At 43.4% G+C, this 14,540-nt stretch overlaps 1 protein-coding gene across 2 annotated transcripts in view; it reads left to right on the plus strand.

Annotated features, from left to right (window-relative positions):
• The first annotated feature begins 6,416 nt into the window (after positions 1–6,416).
• EFEMP1 (EGF containing fibulin extracellular matrix protein 1) overlaps positions 6,417–14,540 on the plus strand; it is a 60,343-nt gene continuing 52,219 nt past the window's right edge. The window contains exons 1-5 of one of the 2 annotated variants that reach the window (XM_058684050.1): positions 6,443–6,549; positions 7,283–7,327; positions 7,858–7,945; positions 12,124–12,172; positions 12,337–12,753. In XM_058684050.1, coding sequence (XP_058540033.1) covers positions 7,862–7,945; positions 12,124–12,172; positions 12,337–12,753 — 550 coding nt within the window. In that variant the 5' untranslated portion in view covers positions 6,443–6,549; positions 7,283–7,327; positions 7,858–7,861. Of the gene's footprint in view, positions 6,550–7,282; positions 7,328–7,857; positions 7,946–12,123; positions 12,173–12,336; positions 12,754–14,540 lie in introns of both variants that reach the window. The other variant, XM_058684049.1, reaches the window with a different exon arrangement.

Here is a 14,540-nt window from a genome sequence, read left to right on the forward strand (position 1 = left end):
TATTTTGAGAGAGAGAGAGACAGCACAAGCAGAGGAGGGGCAGAGAGAGAGGGGGAGAGAGAGAGAATTCCAAGCAGGCTCTGCACTGTCAGCACAGAGCCCAATGTGGGGCTTGAACTCACAAACTATCAAACCACGACCTGAGCCAAAACCAAGAGTCGGATGCTTAATGGACTGAGCCACCCAGGCACCCCACCAGTGAATATTCTTAATCAGGTTTCAACCACAGGATTGGTTGACTCCATGACTCAGTTAACGAAAGAGCCTGTGGGTCCTCGATACTTCTAATTATTTTTAGGGAATTTTTAAAAAGGGAAATATTAAAATACAATATAAGTTTTTTTTTGCAATACATATAGTGTAATAGTTGGTAATCTAGGAAGCAGAAGGCTCCCTTATAAAAGTTAGTCACTAATCACTTTTCAAATCACATGAAGAGAAGCCAGAGTTACCTTCTTGAATTAAAGGGAGAATTCAAATCTTAAATCTTTAAAAATCATACACACACACAAAAATGCCAGTGGGTGGTGGGGAGGAATTCAGAAGCTGATCCAAGCAGAAGTGGCTTGAACACTCAGCTTGCCCAAGGACAGAAAGCCTGGGAATCTCTCCCAACAGCCTCTCCCAAGAAACACTAGCAGGCTGTCACTCTGGAGTGCAGGATGCAAGCAGGGCACATCACGAGGGCCTGAGCTCCCAGGGTAGGAGGCTTTGTCACGCTGCAAGTGAGTATATTTTCTGCCGCAAGTAATTGAACACCTGACTGAGACTGGCTTGAATCATAAGAAAATATATTACCTCACAAAACTGGAGTGCAGAGGTAGAACAGAGTCCACGTATGGCTGATTTGGAAGTGCAACAATCAGGGCCACATTATGACTTTCATGGTCCCTGGGCACTTTTGCCTTTATGGGCCCCTTCCTCCATTAAAAAAAAAAAGTATAGTTCATGACTGCAATAGAATTAAGACAAATTAATCCTGGCTGTATGACATTTATTTTTTCCTCTGACTTCATAAGAAAATAATACATTGTTGGAGAATCCCTAAAAGTATCATGGGTCCTAAGGTCAGTCAGCCCTATGAAGAATCCATAAAGTATCTAGGTTCTGTTCCTGGTTGGCCACCCACATCATGTACCACCTTCATGGACGGGCTGGCTTGCCTCCAGGAGATAACATGGCTGTCATTGGCAACTCAGGCAAAGGGCTCCATTGTTCCCGTCCACTGTGAGCTTTGAAGGCCTTTCCCCTAACTATGAAAAAGAAATACTTCCTTCTATTTTTTATTCATTTGTCAATTTTGTTTATTTTTTCAAAAAACCAACTCTTGGTTTCGTTGATCTGCTCTACAGTTTTTTTTAGATTCTATATTGTTTATTTCTGCTCTGATCTTTATGATTTCTCTTCTTCTGCTGGGTTTAGGCTGCCTTTGCTGTTTTGCTTCTATTTCCTTTAGGTGTGCTGTTAGATTTTGTATTTGGGATTTTTCTTGTTTCTTGAGATAGGCCTGGATTGCAATGTATTTTCCTCTCAGGACTGCCTTCGCTGCGTCCCAAAGCGTTTGGATTGTTGTATTTTCATTTTCGTTTGTTTCCATATATTTTTTAATTTCTTCTCTAATTGCCTGGTTGACCCACTCATTCGTTAGTAGGGTGTTCTTTAACCTCCACGCTTTTGGAGGTTTTCCAGACTTTTTCCTGTGGTTGATTTCAAGCTTCATAGCATTGTGGTCTGAAAGTATGCATGGTATAATTTCAATTCCTGTAAACTTATGAAGGGCTGTTTTGTGACCCAGTATATGATCTATCTTGGAGAATGTTCCATGTGCACTCGAGAAGAAAGTATATTCTGTTGCTTTGGGATGCAGAGTTCTAAATATATCTGTCAAGTCCATCTGTCCAATGTATCATTCAGGGCCCTTGTTTCTTTATTGACTGTGTGTCTAGATGATCTATCCATTTCTGTAAGTGGGGTGTTAAAGTCCCCTGCAATGACCACATTCTTATCAATAAGGTTGCTTATGTTTATGAGTAACTGTTTTATATATCTGGGGGCTCCAGTATTTGGCGCATAGACATTTATAATTGTTAGCTCTTCCTGATGGATAGACCCTGTAATTATTATATAATGCCCTTCTTCATCTCTTGTTACAGCCTTTAATTTAAAGTCTAGTTTGTCTGATATAAGTATGGCTACTCCAGCTTTCTTTTGGCTTCCAGTAGCATGATAAATAGTTCTCCATCCCCTCACTCTCAATCTAAAGGTGTCCTCAGATCTCAAATGAGTCTCTTGTAGACAGCAAATAGATGGGTCTTGTTTTTTTATCCATTCTGATACCCTATGTCTTTTGGTTGGCGCATTTAATCCATTTACATTCAGTGTTATTATAGAAAGATACGGGTTTAGAGTCATTGTGATGTCTGTATGTTTTATGCTTGTAGTGATGTCTCTGGTACTTTGTCTCACAGGATCCCCCTTAGGATCTCTTGTAGGGCTGGTTTCGTGGTGACAAATTCCTTCAGTTTTTGTTTGTTTGGGAAGACCTTTATCTCTCCTTCTATTCTAAATGACAGACTTGCTGGATAAAGGATTCTCGGCTGCATATTTTTTCTGTTTAGCACACTGAAGATATCGTGCCAAGCCTTTCTGGCCTGCCAAGTTTCAAAGGAGAGATCAGTCACGAGTCTTATAGGTCTCCCTTTATATGTGAGGGCACGTTTATCCCTTGCTGCTTTCAGAATTTTCTCTTTATCCTTGTATTTTGCCAGTTTCACTATGATATGTCGTGCAGAAGATCGATTCAAGTTACGTCTGAAGGGAGTTCTCTGTGCCTCTTGGATTTCAATGCCTTTTTCCTTCCCCAGTTCAGGGAAGTTCTCAGCTATAATTTCTTCAAGTACCCCTTCAGCACCTTTCCCTCTCTCTTCCTCCTCTGGGATACCAATTATGCGTATATTATTTCTTTTTAGTGTATCACTTAGTTCTCTAATTTTCCCCTCATACTCCTGGATTTTTTTATCTCTCTTTCTTTCAGCTTCCTCCTTCTCCATAACTTTATCTTCTAGTTCACCTATTCTCTCCTCTGCCTCTTCAATCCGAGCCGTCGTGGTTTCCATTTTGTTTTGCATTTCGTTTAAAGCGTTTTTCAGCTCCTCGTGACTGTTCCTTAGTCCCTTGATCTCTGTCGCAAGAGATTCTCTGCTGTCCTGTATACTGTTTTCAAGCCCAGCGATTAATTTTATGACTATTATTCTAAATTCACTTTCTGTTATATTATTTAAATCCTTTTTGATCAGTTCATTAGCTGTTGTTATTTCCTGGAGATTCTTCTGAGGGGAATTCTTCCGTTTGGTCATTTTGGATAGTCCCTGGAGCGGTGAGGACCTGCAGGGCACTTCCCCCGTGCTGTGGTGTATAACTGGAGTTGGTGGGCGGGGCCGCAGTCCGACCTGATGTCTGCCCCCAGCCCACCGCTGGGGCCATAGTCAGACTGGTGTGTGCCTTCTCTTCCCCTCTCCTAGGGGCGGGATTCACTGTGGGGTGGTGTGGCCCGTCTGGTCTACTTGCACACTGCCAGGCTTGTGGTGCTGGGGATCTGGCGTATTAGCTGGGGTGGGTAGGCAAGGTGCACGGGGGCGGGAGGGGCAGGCTTAGCTCGCTTCTCCTTAGGTGATCCACTTCAGGAGGGGCCCTGTGGCAGCGGGAGGGAGTCAGATCCGCTGCCGGAGGTTTGGCTCCGCAGAAGCACAGAGTTGGGTGTTTGCGCAGAGCGAGCAAGTTCCCTGGCAGGAACTGGTTCTCTTTGGGATTTTGGCTGGGGGATGGGCGAGGGAGATGGCGCTGGCGAGCGCCTTTGTTCCCCGCCAAGCTGAGCTCTGCCGTCCGGGGGCTCAGCAGCTCTCCCTCCCTTTGTCCTCCAGCCTTCCCGCTTTCTGAGCAGAGCTGTTAACTTATGACCTCCCAGACGCTAAGTCGCGCTTGCTGTCGGAACACAGTCCATCCGGCCCCTCCGCTTTTGCCAGCCAGACTCGGGGGCTCAGCTTGGCCGGCGAGCCGCCCCTCCGCCCCGGCTCCCTCCCGCCAGTCCGTGGAGCGCGCACCGCCTCGCCGCCCTTCCTACCCTCTTCCGTGGGCCTCTCGTCTGCGCTTGGCTCCGGAGACTCCGTTCTGCTAATCCTCTGGTGGTTTTCTGGGTTCTTTAGGCAGGTGTAGGTGGAATCTAAGTGATCAGCAGGACGCGCGGTGAGCCCAGCGTCCTCCTACGCCGCCATCTTCCGGAACTCTATTTTTTATTCATTTGAAGTGGGACAAGTTTGGCACTTGCTTTTAAAGTTAAATGTATTTTAGCATATAACCTAGTACTTCCTCTCCTAAATACCTTAAAGAAAGGAAAACATATGGCCACACAAAAAATGTCTGCATGAGTGTCCATGACAGCTTTATTCATAAACAACCCAAAATCTAGCAACAAGTGAACAGATAAACAAGTCAGGGTATAGCCACACACTAGAATACTATGCAGCAATAAAAAGGAATGAACATTTGGATGCATCTCAAAAGCATGCTAAGTGAAGGAAGCCAGACACAAAGGAGTACATATTCTAGGATCCATTTATATGAACTTCTGCTGAGGAAAAAAAAAAAAAAACTCCAGGTAGACCAATTAGGAGGCTGTCATAATAATCCAGGTGGAAGATGATGAATGCTCAGACCAGGATGTTAAGAAAAGAAGTGATGAAAAGTGGTCTGATTCTGGATATATTGTGAAGACAGAGCCAAGGGAATTTTCTAAAGAATTGAATACAAGGTGTGTGAGAAAAAGAGAAATCAAGGATGACCCATGATCTTGGACCTGAGCAAACTGGAAATTGGTATTAATTGGGATGGTAAAACAGGTGGATAGAGCAGGCTGGGAGAGAGGGTGAGACCCAGCAGACTTGCTAAATTTGAAATGCCCACTAGGTGAGATGAAGATAACAATGTCAGCAGTTGGATATTCCGGCAGGAAGAGTTCCAGGCTGGAGATAGAAATTTGGGAGGTTCAACCCATTTTTTCTGGGGAGAGAGCAGAGGATAGATAGAATTTTAAAAAATAATAATAACAGAAGAAAATGTCTGGGTAGATCTTTTTTTACTAAAAAAGGCAAATTTTTGTTTTGTTTTTTAAGTTTGGAGGTCATTAATGACTAAGAAAACAAACTTCTTGAATTTGATAGTAAAAATTTTCAGTACTATTAGCAAAACCCCACATACTTATGTAAGGTTCAGGGCCATGAAGCTCCTTTGATCTTGCCCAATGTTGTGTGTCTTGTAACCAATCTGGCAAGGTCTGGGCAACCCACTGCATATCCCAGAGATAAGGAGTGAGGCCTCTACCCAACAGCCTCTCACTCTGGCACTGTCTACCACCTTCTCCCCTGTGGCCAGCAGGAAAGGGAGCAGATCCTCTCTCTCCCACCCTCTCTCTCCTGCTCAGTGTCAAGGTCCTTAGTATCTTCAGTTTGCACATTGTCTCATTCATGAAGTTGTAGTTGGCCGTTTGCTTCTTAGAAGACATGACCGCCTTGGAAGCAAACTATTAATCTGACTGTAGAGTTGGAGCCTTCAGAGATAACAGCAATCTGTGTGGTATGATTTGAAGAAGCCAGAAAAATTTTTTTTTGCTCTCCAGATTCCCGAAATTCCACCATTCGTATGAAAGGTGAAAGTGAAATGCCCAACTTTGAATGACCCATCCTGGGGACTCCTGCAAGTGAACCAGTGCAGAAAAGAGAAGCAGTGGATAAGAAAAAGGGCCCATAAAAAGAGGAGGTGTGTGAGACCAAAATCAAAGCTGGCTACACAATTTTGTTAGTGTGTGTTATACCTGGCCCATTGCCAACCATGGCACATAGTAGGTTAACAATATTTGTGGAATGAATGGATTCTCTTTTTTTCTACATTTGAGGAAGCAGGCCCTCCCCCACGCGCCAAAAAAAAAAAAAAAAAAAAAAGCATTTGAGAGAAAAGGCAAAAGAACCAGTTCAATGAATGGGTTAATTTACTGTCCTAGGAGTCACTTACTGGGGGAAAAAAAAAAGATTAAGCAGTTCCTCAGGACCCTCAGCAGCTCTCTGGGAGAGATGTTTCCCCTCTAAAGGGCACAAGATACTGTCCGGAAGGCTGGAGCATCACCAAGGCTGATTCAAACCCAAGACCTCACACGCCAAACGTGCCATCTTCGGCCTGGGGTTCCGGGGTGTCTGGGAACTGGGGTGGGGGCTGACAGGAGAGGGCAGGCGCGGACGCAGAGTGCACTAAGAGGAGGGGGCGCGGACCAAGAAGCGCAGCACGCTCTCCCGCCCGGCCTGCAGTGCTGGGCTTAGCTCTTGCACCTCCCTCCGCTCTCTCCTCCGCCCCCCTTCGCCCTCCCCCTTTCCCTCCCTTTCTCCTCCTCCTCCTCCTGCCGCCGCGGCCGCTGCCAGACCTCGCCAGTTCAGACCCACCGGGCTGCCCTCCCCTGCGCTCTCCCCCTGCTGCCCAGGCCCGGAGCGCAGCGCGGCCGCACAGGTAGGAGCCCCCGGTGCACCCGGTGCCCGCCGGGCAGCGCTAAGGGAAATAAGTGGGGTGACCTCAGGGGTGCAGGGGTACCCGAGAACTGTCCCAGACTGAGCAGGATCTCTCACGCAGAGAGGAAGGTGGAGGTGTGCGGTCTCGGAATGCGATCTGTCAGCATGTGCGAGTACCCGGGTGACATCTGTTTGGATGGGCAAGTGTGTGCGCGCCGACAATCAGCCGACTGGGCTTTGCCCATAAACGAGGTTTTGAAAGTTTCAGGGGGCTAATGTACGAGATTTAAGCCACACCTGGATTCCACAGGAGCTAGTTTGAAGCTGGAGCGCTGAGCAGCTCCAGGGTACTGCCGCATGTTGACTTTCTGTTGCGAGAGGGACCTCACCTCCCCGGGGGCAGGCCCGCTGCCCCGAAACTGGACCCGGCTGCGGCGCGGTTCCACGGTTCTGGCCCTAGGCAGCCAGATTCTGATACCAAAGGACTGATAATGCGCAGAGAATCAGAAGTTTTGGGCTGCTTCTCCACAAACCTGGGGTTTTTACACAAAGCTGCAGGCAGAGAACTGGCGTGAAAATGCCACTTAGAGAGTTTGTGCTGGAGGATATAAGAAGGAACTCTGAAGGGCAGGTATTCTACTAGGGAAGGAGATTGCTCTTCGAGTTTTGTTTTGGTGTTTTGTTAAAAAACAAAAAAATAGTTTGAAGCCAAGGTAATTCATATTGATTCACAAGTATTTCAGCTGAGCTGTGCAAGGAACTTCCTTTACTAGCTGGAGGTGAGCACACAGGGAAAGCCTTAACGTTCAAGGAATCTGAGATTTGCTGCCCCACCTTCTCTCTCTCTCTCTCTCTCTCTCTCTCTCTCTCTCTCTCTCTCTCTCTCACACACACACACACACACACACACACACACACACACACACACACACACACACATACAAATGCACCATCTCCTTTGAAATTAAGTACCCTCTCTTTTCTTTTCCACCCCCTTTCTGGAGCCTGTTGTGTAGGTACAGTATAAAATGCTTGCTGAATATCCTTTGTATATGTTAAGCGCAGCTGGATGGAGTAAAGTGAAATGTAATTCTGCAGCCGTTTTACAGTCTTTGGTGCCTCGTTTGGCCACGAAGGTTGAGGAGGGGGAGGGGGAATGAGAAAGTAGATTGGAAATTGGGTATGATGGAACCTAAACCTCTCCCTCCTGCCCTTCCTTACTTGATACTTCACAGCTAAACTTTTGTTATTCCACCCCCCGCCCCTCCAGCAGATACTAAGCACCGGTTTGTCCTGTGTTTTCTTTGAGATTCATGATGTTGAAAGCCCTTTTCCTAACTATGCTGACTCTGGCTCTGGTCAAGTCACAGGACACCGAAGAAACCATCACGTACACGGTAAGGGGTGATGGAATTTGAGATAAGTGCAGTTCAGCGGGATTCAGTGACACAAGAGAGACTTTATCCACTCCTGCCAGTGTATGTGGGCTGTAGGCTGTGGAGGGTAATAAATTAAACAACACTTTCGTATAGTTCACATTTTAAGATTTATTTAAATTGCCCGTGGTTCCTCCAAAAGTTCATTTAGATCACCAATTGAGATAGGGAGCAAAATGTAATGATTCTGCAAAACCAAAAAAGGAGAGAGACCCTTTTAAAAACAAAAACCTAAGTAAGGTACATGTTTCCAAAACATGCAATAAATTAATGGAGGTAAGGAATTGGAAAGCCTGGATCCCTATATACAGGCAGATAAAAACAAACATCACAAAGAAAGCATGTGCTTCATTTGGGTGTGTGACTTATGTTCTCATGTAAATGGCCTGTATTGAATTTATAAAGGCTATATATTCATTTATAGTATAAATAATAATTCATATAAATGCCCTTCAGGTAAACTTTATGTGCTCCCAGGATGCAGCATTGGCTAAAGTGGTCTTAAAATGCATTGTGTGAAATTTGGTTTTGCATTTTCTAATTAATTACATCTGATTATTTCCAAGTAATATTTGATTAATTAGTGAATTGCATGGGTATAACCAATGTTTAATAAAATATTGAAAACATCATCAGACCCATCCCACCATCAGGAATGAATGTGGTGAGAACAGAGGGCAATACTTAACCTCACTTCTGGTGAGTTTCTGTGCACCTCTGTTTTGTGTTTTCTTTTTGTTTGCTTTTGTTTTGTGTTTTCTACTCTTTAACCTGTGTTGTGAGACAAGTGGTATTTGTCCTGGATCATAATATGAAAAACATATTTTTCTATTTTCTCCCAATTTAAAATTAAGTAATCCTACTCAAAAGAATGTGAAAAATTTTTGAAAATAAAACTCCTAAAAGTGAGCTAATGTCAATTACTGATAATAAGCATTATCTCACTTTTTGGTATCCTATTATCCCTAGAATGTTAGTATTCATCTGGAAAATGTTCCTTGTTGTTGTTCAAATCAACTATAAATCAAATAAGTTTTCACGTAAATATTTTGTTAACTTAATGATAAATGTAGTTACTTCCTCTGCTGAAGATAAATAAAGCTCAAGAAATGATTGTTTACCTTCAAATGAGAATGTTTTATTATTCAGGCTAAACTTACTGCCTTCTTAGGAAGCTAGAATGAAGTTAACTACACATTTTTTATATTCATCCAATAAAATATTTTATTGCTACAATTGCTTGTCTTATACCCCCTTCTCTTTGGTTAATCAGCTAAATCACATTCATCTTTAGCAGAGAAAGTTCCTTGTGGATTAAACACTATAATTTTAGACCACTAACTAGGGTTTATTATTATTATAGCAGATTTTCAAGATATGGCATCCTTCTTGTTTTAAGATTGGGTCTATTCTCTCTTGAACTGTGTGTGCCTAATGATTCATGGTTAAAGAATAAGATGTAACTATTTTTTGAGTACCCCATTGTGGAGACACCATCTCCTTTCATCTTCATGGTGAAGTATGAGAGAAGTGGTATCATCTTCCTTTCACCAATAGGAGAACCGCAGACCAGAGAGAGTATCTAACTTGCTGAAGGCTACACAGCCAGCAAGTGGTGAAGCTAAACTCAGTCCAGGCTTGTTTAATAGTAGATCCATATTAAATGTACTGGAACTAAATACCTAAAACAATCTGCATGTCTTCTCTAGTTAGCATACAGATTATTCAAGTGAACTGTCATTGTGCCTGACTTGAAAGGTAGAAGATTGAGCCCATATCCACAAGACAACCTCATATCCCCCTTCCATTTTAAAGTTAAAGTCTATTCAGCCATTTACTCACCAAGTACCTGCCATGTGCATAAGCAATTCTTACCACTAGCAAAAGAATTTAAGTTTTTTTGTTTATTAAGAAAATTCAGATCTTCATCTTAGAGAATTTACCCTGGGAAAATATTGTTGAAAACTACAAAGTTCCTGAGCAAGTACAAATATTATCATTATATAGACTATACAAGTTGCTAAAGAAATAGAAAATCAAGGAAGCAATTAATGTCAGTACCGGCATATTGGAAGAGGTTGAGCTCCGTGCTGAACCTTAAAGGAAGTAATGACTTCAGATTAACCTAGAAAGGCTGAAGTGGCCCCTGAATCAGCGAAAGTGACATAATTAAAATCTAGAGGTAAGAACAACCAAGACAAGTTGAGGAGATGTCAAGGTTAGATGGGCTGGAGCTGGGTAGTGGAGGGAACCTGCAGATGGCAGTAGTCAGAGTTGAGAGGTCTGCAAACCAGTGTGAGCTCTTAAATGCAGGAGTAACATAACCAAGACAGCAAGAAAGGCTGTCATGGAAGCTGTGTGTGGCACACAGAGTTATGGAGACCTGCCAAGAGCATTGCCTACTCATGAAGCCAAGAAGGCTTTCACCAACGTGGTAGATCTAGAAATGGACACAAGGTTGGCAGAGCTTGCAGGAGAATAGTTGGAAAAGTCAGTGTGGATATTAAGGTTGTAATCCTGGGTCCTAAGAAAGGTGGCAGTGCCTTGGACAGGTTGGGGAAACTAAAAAGAATTAGCTTAGAAGATGAAACGAGTTTAACTTTCACCCTGTGAAGTTTCAGATATCATTAAAATATTTAAACTGAGCTGTCTCCGTTCAGCAATTTACTTGCCAAGCATCTGTTCTGTGCATGAGCAACTCTCAGCTCTATTAAAAGAATTCAAGTTTATTTGTTTGTTCACTGTACTTTTGCTCAATCTTTCCTGAAGCATCTCCCTCAAATCTGCATCTGGTCAAATGTTTTCCTGAGCTTAAAAATTGTGGAGAGAAAAAAAAAATAATTAAAAAAATTCTTCAGGGGCCTCTTATCACTTACAGCAGTGTTTCTCAGGAAGTAGCCTGTAGGCAACCTGTGACAGGGTCACCTGGGATGCTTGTTAGGAATTCAGATTCCAAGCCCCCTACCCAGACCTACAGAATCAGATCTTTTGAGTCTGCATCTTAACAAGCACCCTGGGTGACTGTTAAGCTTGATCATAAAGCTTGAGTTTCATTGACATTCAAGATAGAATTCAGTTCTTGCCTACCCCTCTAACCTCATCCTCCCTCCACCCAGACTACTCCCAGTTCCTCTTTAACAATGTCACACCTTTGCTCACATGGTCCCTCACCCCTAGAATTCCCTCATTTTGCCTGGGAAGAGCATATAAGGCCCAATTCACTTGTGGCCTCCCCCATAAAACTTCTCTGCCACCCTGTCATGCCCACACGCTACCCTGTATAGCATTCATCACTTCTTCCACATACATGCTTGTGTCACGGCACCTGACATCTTGCTCCAACTTGTCTACCTGTCTGTCTCTTCTGATCTGTGAGCTGCTTGAGAACAAGCACAAGGTCTTCATGACCTCTGCATCCTGAAGTACTAGAATGGTGGCTGGTAGGAGAAGGTACTCAGTAGATGGTTTGTTCAGTGATTGAACTAGAGAGGACCTGTAGGAATTGAAGCTAGGAGACAGGTCAAGGTGTGAGTGCAAGACTTGGGACTCAGTTGAACAGGAATAAGGAAAGCCAGCTGCTAGAATGCTCTAAGACAATAGAGAGAGGAGGGGAAGTGTCAAGTGAAGGAAAAAAAGAACTTGGTTGAATCTATCTTTCTTTCTTTTGGTAAAATTTATAATGTGGAAGGAGGGCAAATAAAGCAAAAAGAGCATTCAGGGAGATTAGAGAAGATGAGTATCCTGACAGAGAAAAGAATTCCAACATGGTGATGGGCAATTGTTCTAAATACAACAGAAGTGGTGAGGCAGCTGGTGATTGAGAAGGGACCTCCTAAAGTGATCCAATGCACAGATATGTCAGAAAGAAAGAAAGAAGAAAGAAAGAAAGAAAGAAAGAAAGAAAGAAAGAAAGAAAGAAAGAAAGAAAGAAAGAAAGAAAGAAAGAAAGAAAGAAAGGGAGAGAAAAAAAAAAGAAAGAAAGAAAATCTAGAGAATGTTAAACTACCCATCACATCATCTATCTAGGACTCTAGAACAAGGATTGTTGCCATAAGAATGAAGCTTTTAGAGTGACTTCTTAGGAAGTTGGATACACAAATTAACTGTCTCCTGGCCCCATCTTTGATGTTTCTTCACAGCAATGCACAGATGGATATGAGTGGGATCCTGTAAGACAGCAGTGCAAAGGTGAGCCAACTTCAAAGACTTCCCATCTGAACATAGCTTTCTGTCTCCATCTCATGTCACTCTTCCTGTCCTGTTTATATTCTACCAAAAAGGCATGAGTATATATTTACATGTTCAGATTTCCCTCTGAGAAGATTCCTGATTTCTTTTATTGCTGACCACAGATATTGATGAATGTGACATTGTCCCAGACGCTTGCAAAGGTGGAATGAAATGTGTCAACCACTACGGAGGATACCTCTGCCTTCCTAAAACAGCCCAGATTATTGTCAATAATGAACAGCCTCAGCAAGAAACACCGGCGGCAGCGGAAGGTGTGGGTGCCACTGCAAATGCTGCCGCCACATCAGGTGCAGGCGCTGGGGGCATGGCAGCCAGTGGCATGGCAGCCAGTGCAGTGATGCCTGGGGGCGGCTTCGTTGCCAGTGCTGCTGCTGTTGCAGGCCCTGAAGTACAGACTGGCCGAAATAACTTTGTCATCCGACGGAACCCAGCTGACCCTCAGCGCATCCCAGCCAACCCTTCTCACCGGATCCAGTGCGCAACGGGCTATGAGCAGAGTGAGCATAACGTGTGTCAAGGTAAGCATGACTGATTATGCTAAGGAGAAAGTTCTTGTCCAGGTGCACCTCGTGGTGAGCACGATAACAGCTCACATTTGCTGAGAGCTTCCCACATGCCAATAATCATTGCAATAATGAATCATTATGAATAATTAGTCATCGTTAATAATAACAATGAATCATTGTAATAATCCTAAAAGGTGGTTGCTGCCTATATGGTCATCATTTTACAAAGGAGGAAACTGTGGCTCAGAGAGGTCATCAGGGCTTCTAAACCTTAGCTACACATATTTAGAGTCTCTTGGGAGCTTTTAGAACTTCTCTATATCCAAGCCACACCCCAGCCCAATTAAATAACAGTCTCTGGGGGTGGGTTCCAGGCATCAGTATTTTTTAAAGCTCCCCACGTGGTTCCAGTGTGTAGCCAAGTTTGAGAACCAGAGGTCACACAGGTGGTGAGAGCAGAGCTAGCCTGAAAACCCCGGCAGTGGGGCCAGAGTCACAGCTGTCAGCAGGAGCAGTCAGGTTATTCATTCGGAGTTTGAAATTGTGCCTGTCAAGCTACTCCATAAATGTCCTTCGGGTTCTCAAGATTTCATTTCACTTGCCACTAACTTATTTTCCTCACTGAGGGATAAAGAGATGGGACTTCTGTTTCTTGTTACCTTTGAGGGAATCTCCCCCACTCACATTTATGTCTTTTTAAGTTGTCATGGGAGTACATTTCACTTACATCACTTGCACCATAGCACCACCTACTTGGGTTTTTCTGTTTATTTTCCCAAAGAGTACACACCACTGTGCATTATTCTAGAAACAGCTGTAGACTCATGCTAGCAAAATGATAAGAATCTTGGGCTTTGAAGATGTGTAGGATATTAGCTAACTGGACTGTGCTAAGAGATTTGTTCCCCTTTTCCTTCTTAGCAGACCCTTTCAGATCTGCCTGGTGTGGAGACTGTTACTGAGATGGGCCATAGGAGCCCCAGACTCCTTTTTCACTGCCAGGGGCTGAGACAGTAGACCCCATATTACACCACAAGTGCCTGGTACACACTGGCCAATGGAAAGGGCCCAGGAGTTCTTACCTTCTACCTGCTCATGAGTGAGGAAGAGAGCACCTTCCTCCCTCAGCACTGAGGGGCTCAATTGGGATCACCTACACGCTACATTAAGTGAAAGAAGCATCTTCTGGTTCCCTGAGGTGCTATCTTTTCTTCATTAGTGTTGAGTTTTATCTTCTGTAGGAGATAGATTTCAAATGGCTTATAAATGAAGTAAGGACACCTATCACGCTCTGACTTTTATTGTTTTATATTTTGTGTTCAAATTTTTAAGTACCCCACATCAAGAGCTAACCCGTGCTGTGATGGTGTCACTTTTCAGAGGGTGCATCATATTAGCATCTGTTTCGTGTTACTGTCATGAGTCAGAATTCCAATATTGATGATGAATGCTTCAGCATCTGCTTGATATTCTGATATTTAATTTAAGGATTATGTCAAGGAGATACCCTCACGAGGTTACTTTACGTATACGTATTTGAGTGAATATTGGTGAAAGGTGTCTTGAGCTTATTGAAGATACCAACTTTTTAATTGTGTTATTTAAATATATAGTTGAACTGGAAGGGTTGGTAGAATTTTTCCTGAAACTGAAAAGCTATGCTGAAATTTTTTAAGCATTGACTTTTATGTACTGAATTATTTTTCATGCTTCAGATGTATATTTTAAATGGTACTTAGGAGAAAAAAAACACAAATGAATAGGTCATTTCCCAAAGTAGCTTATAGTCTATCATTGAT

Source organism: Neofelis nebulosa, chromosome 9, assembly GCF_028018385.1.
Source record: "Neofelis nebulosa isolate mNeoNeb1 chromosome 9, mNeoNeb1.pri, whole genome shotgun sequence".
Lineage (NCBI taxonomy): Eukaryota > Metazoa > Chordata > Mammalia > Carnivora > Felidae > Neofelis > Neofelis nebulosa.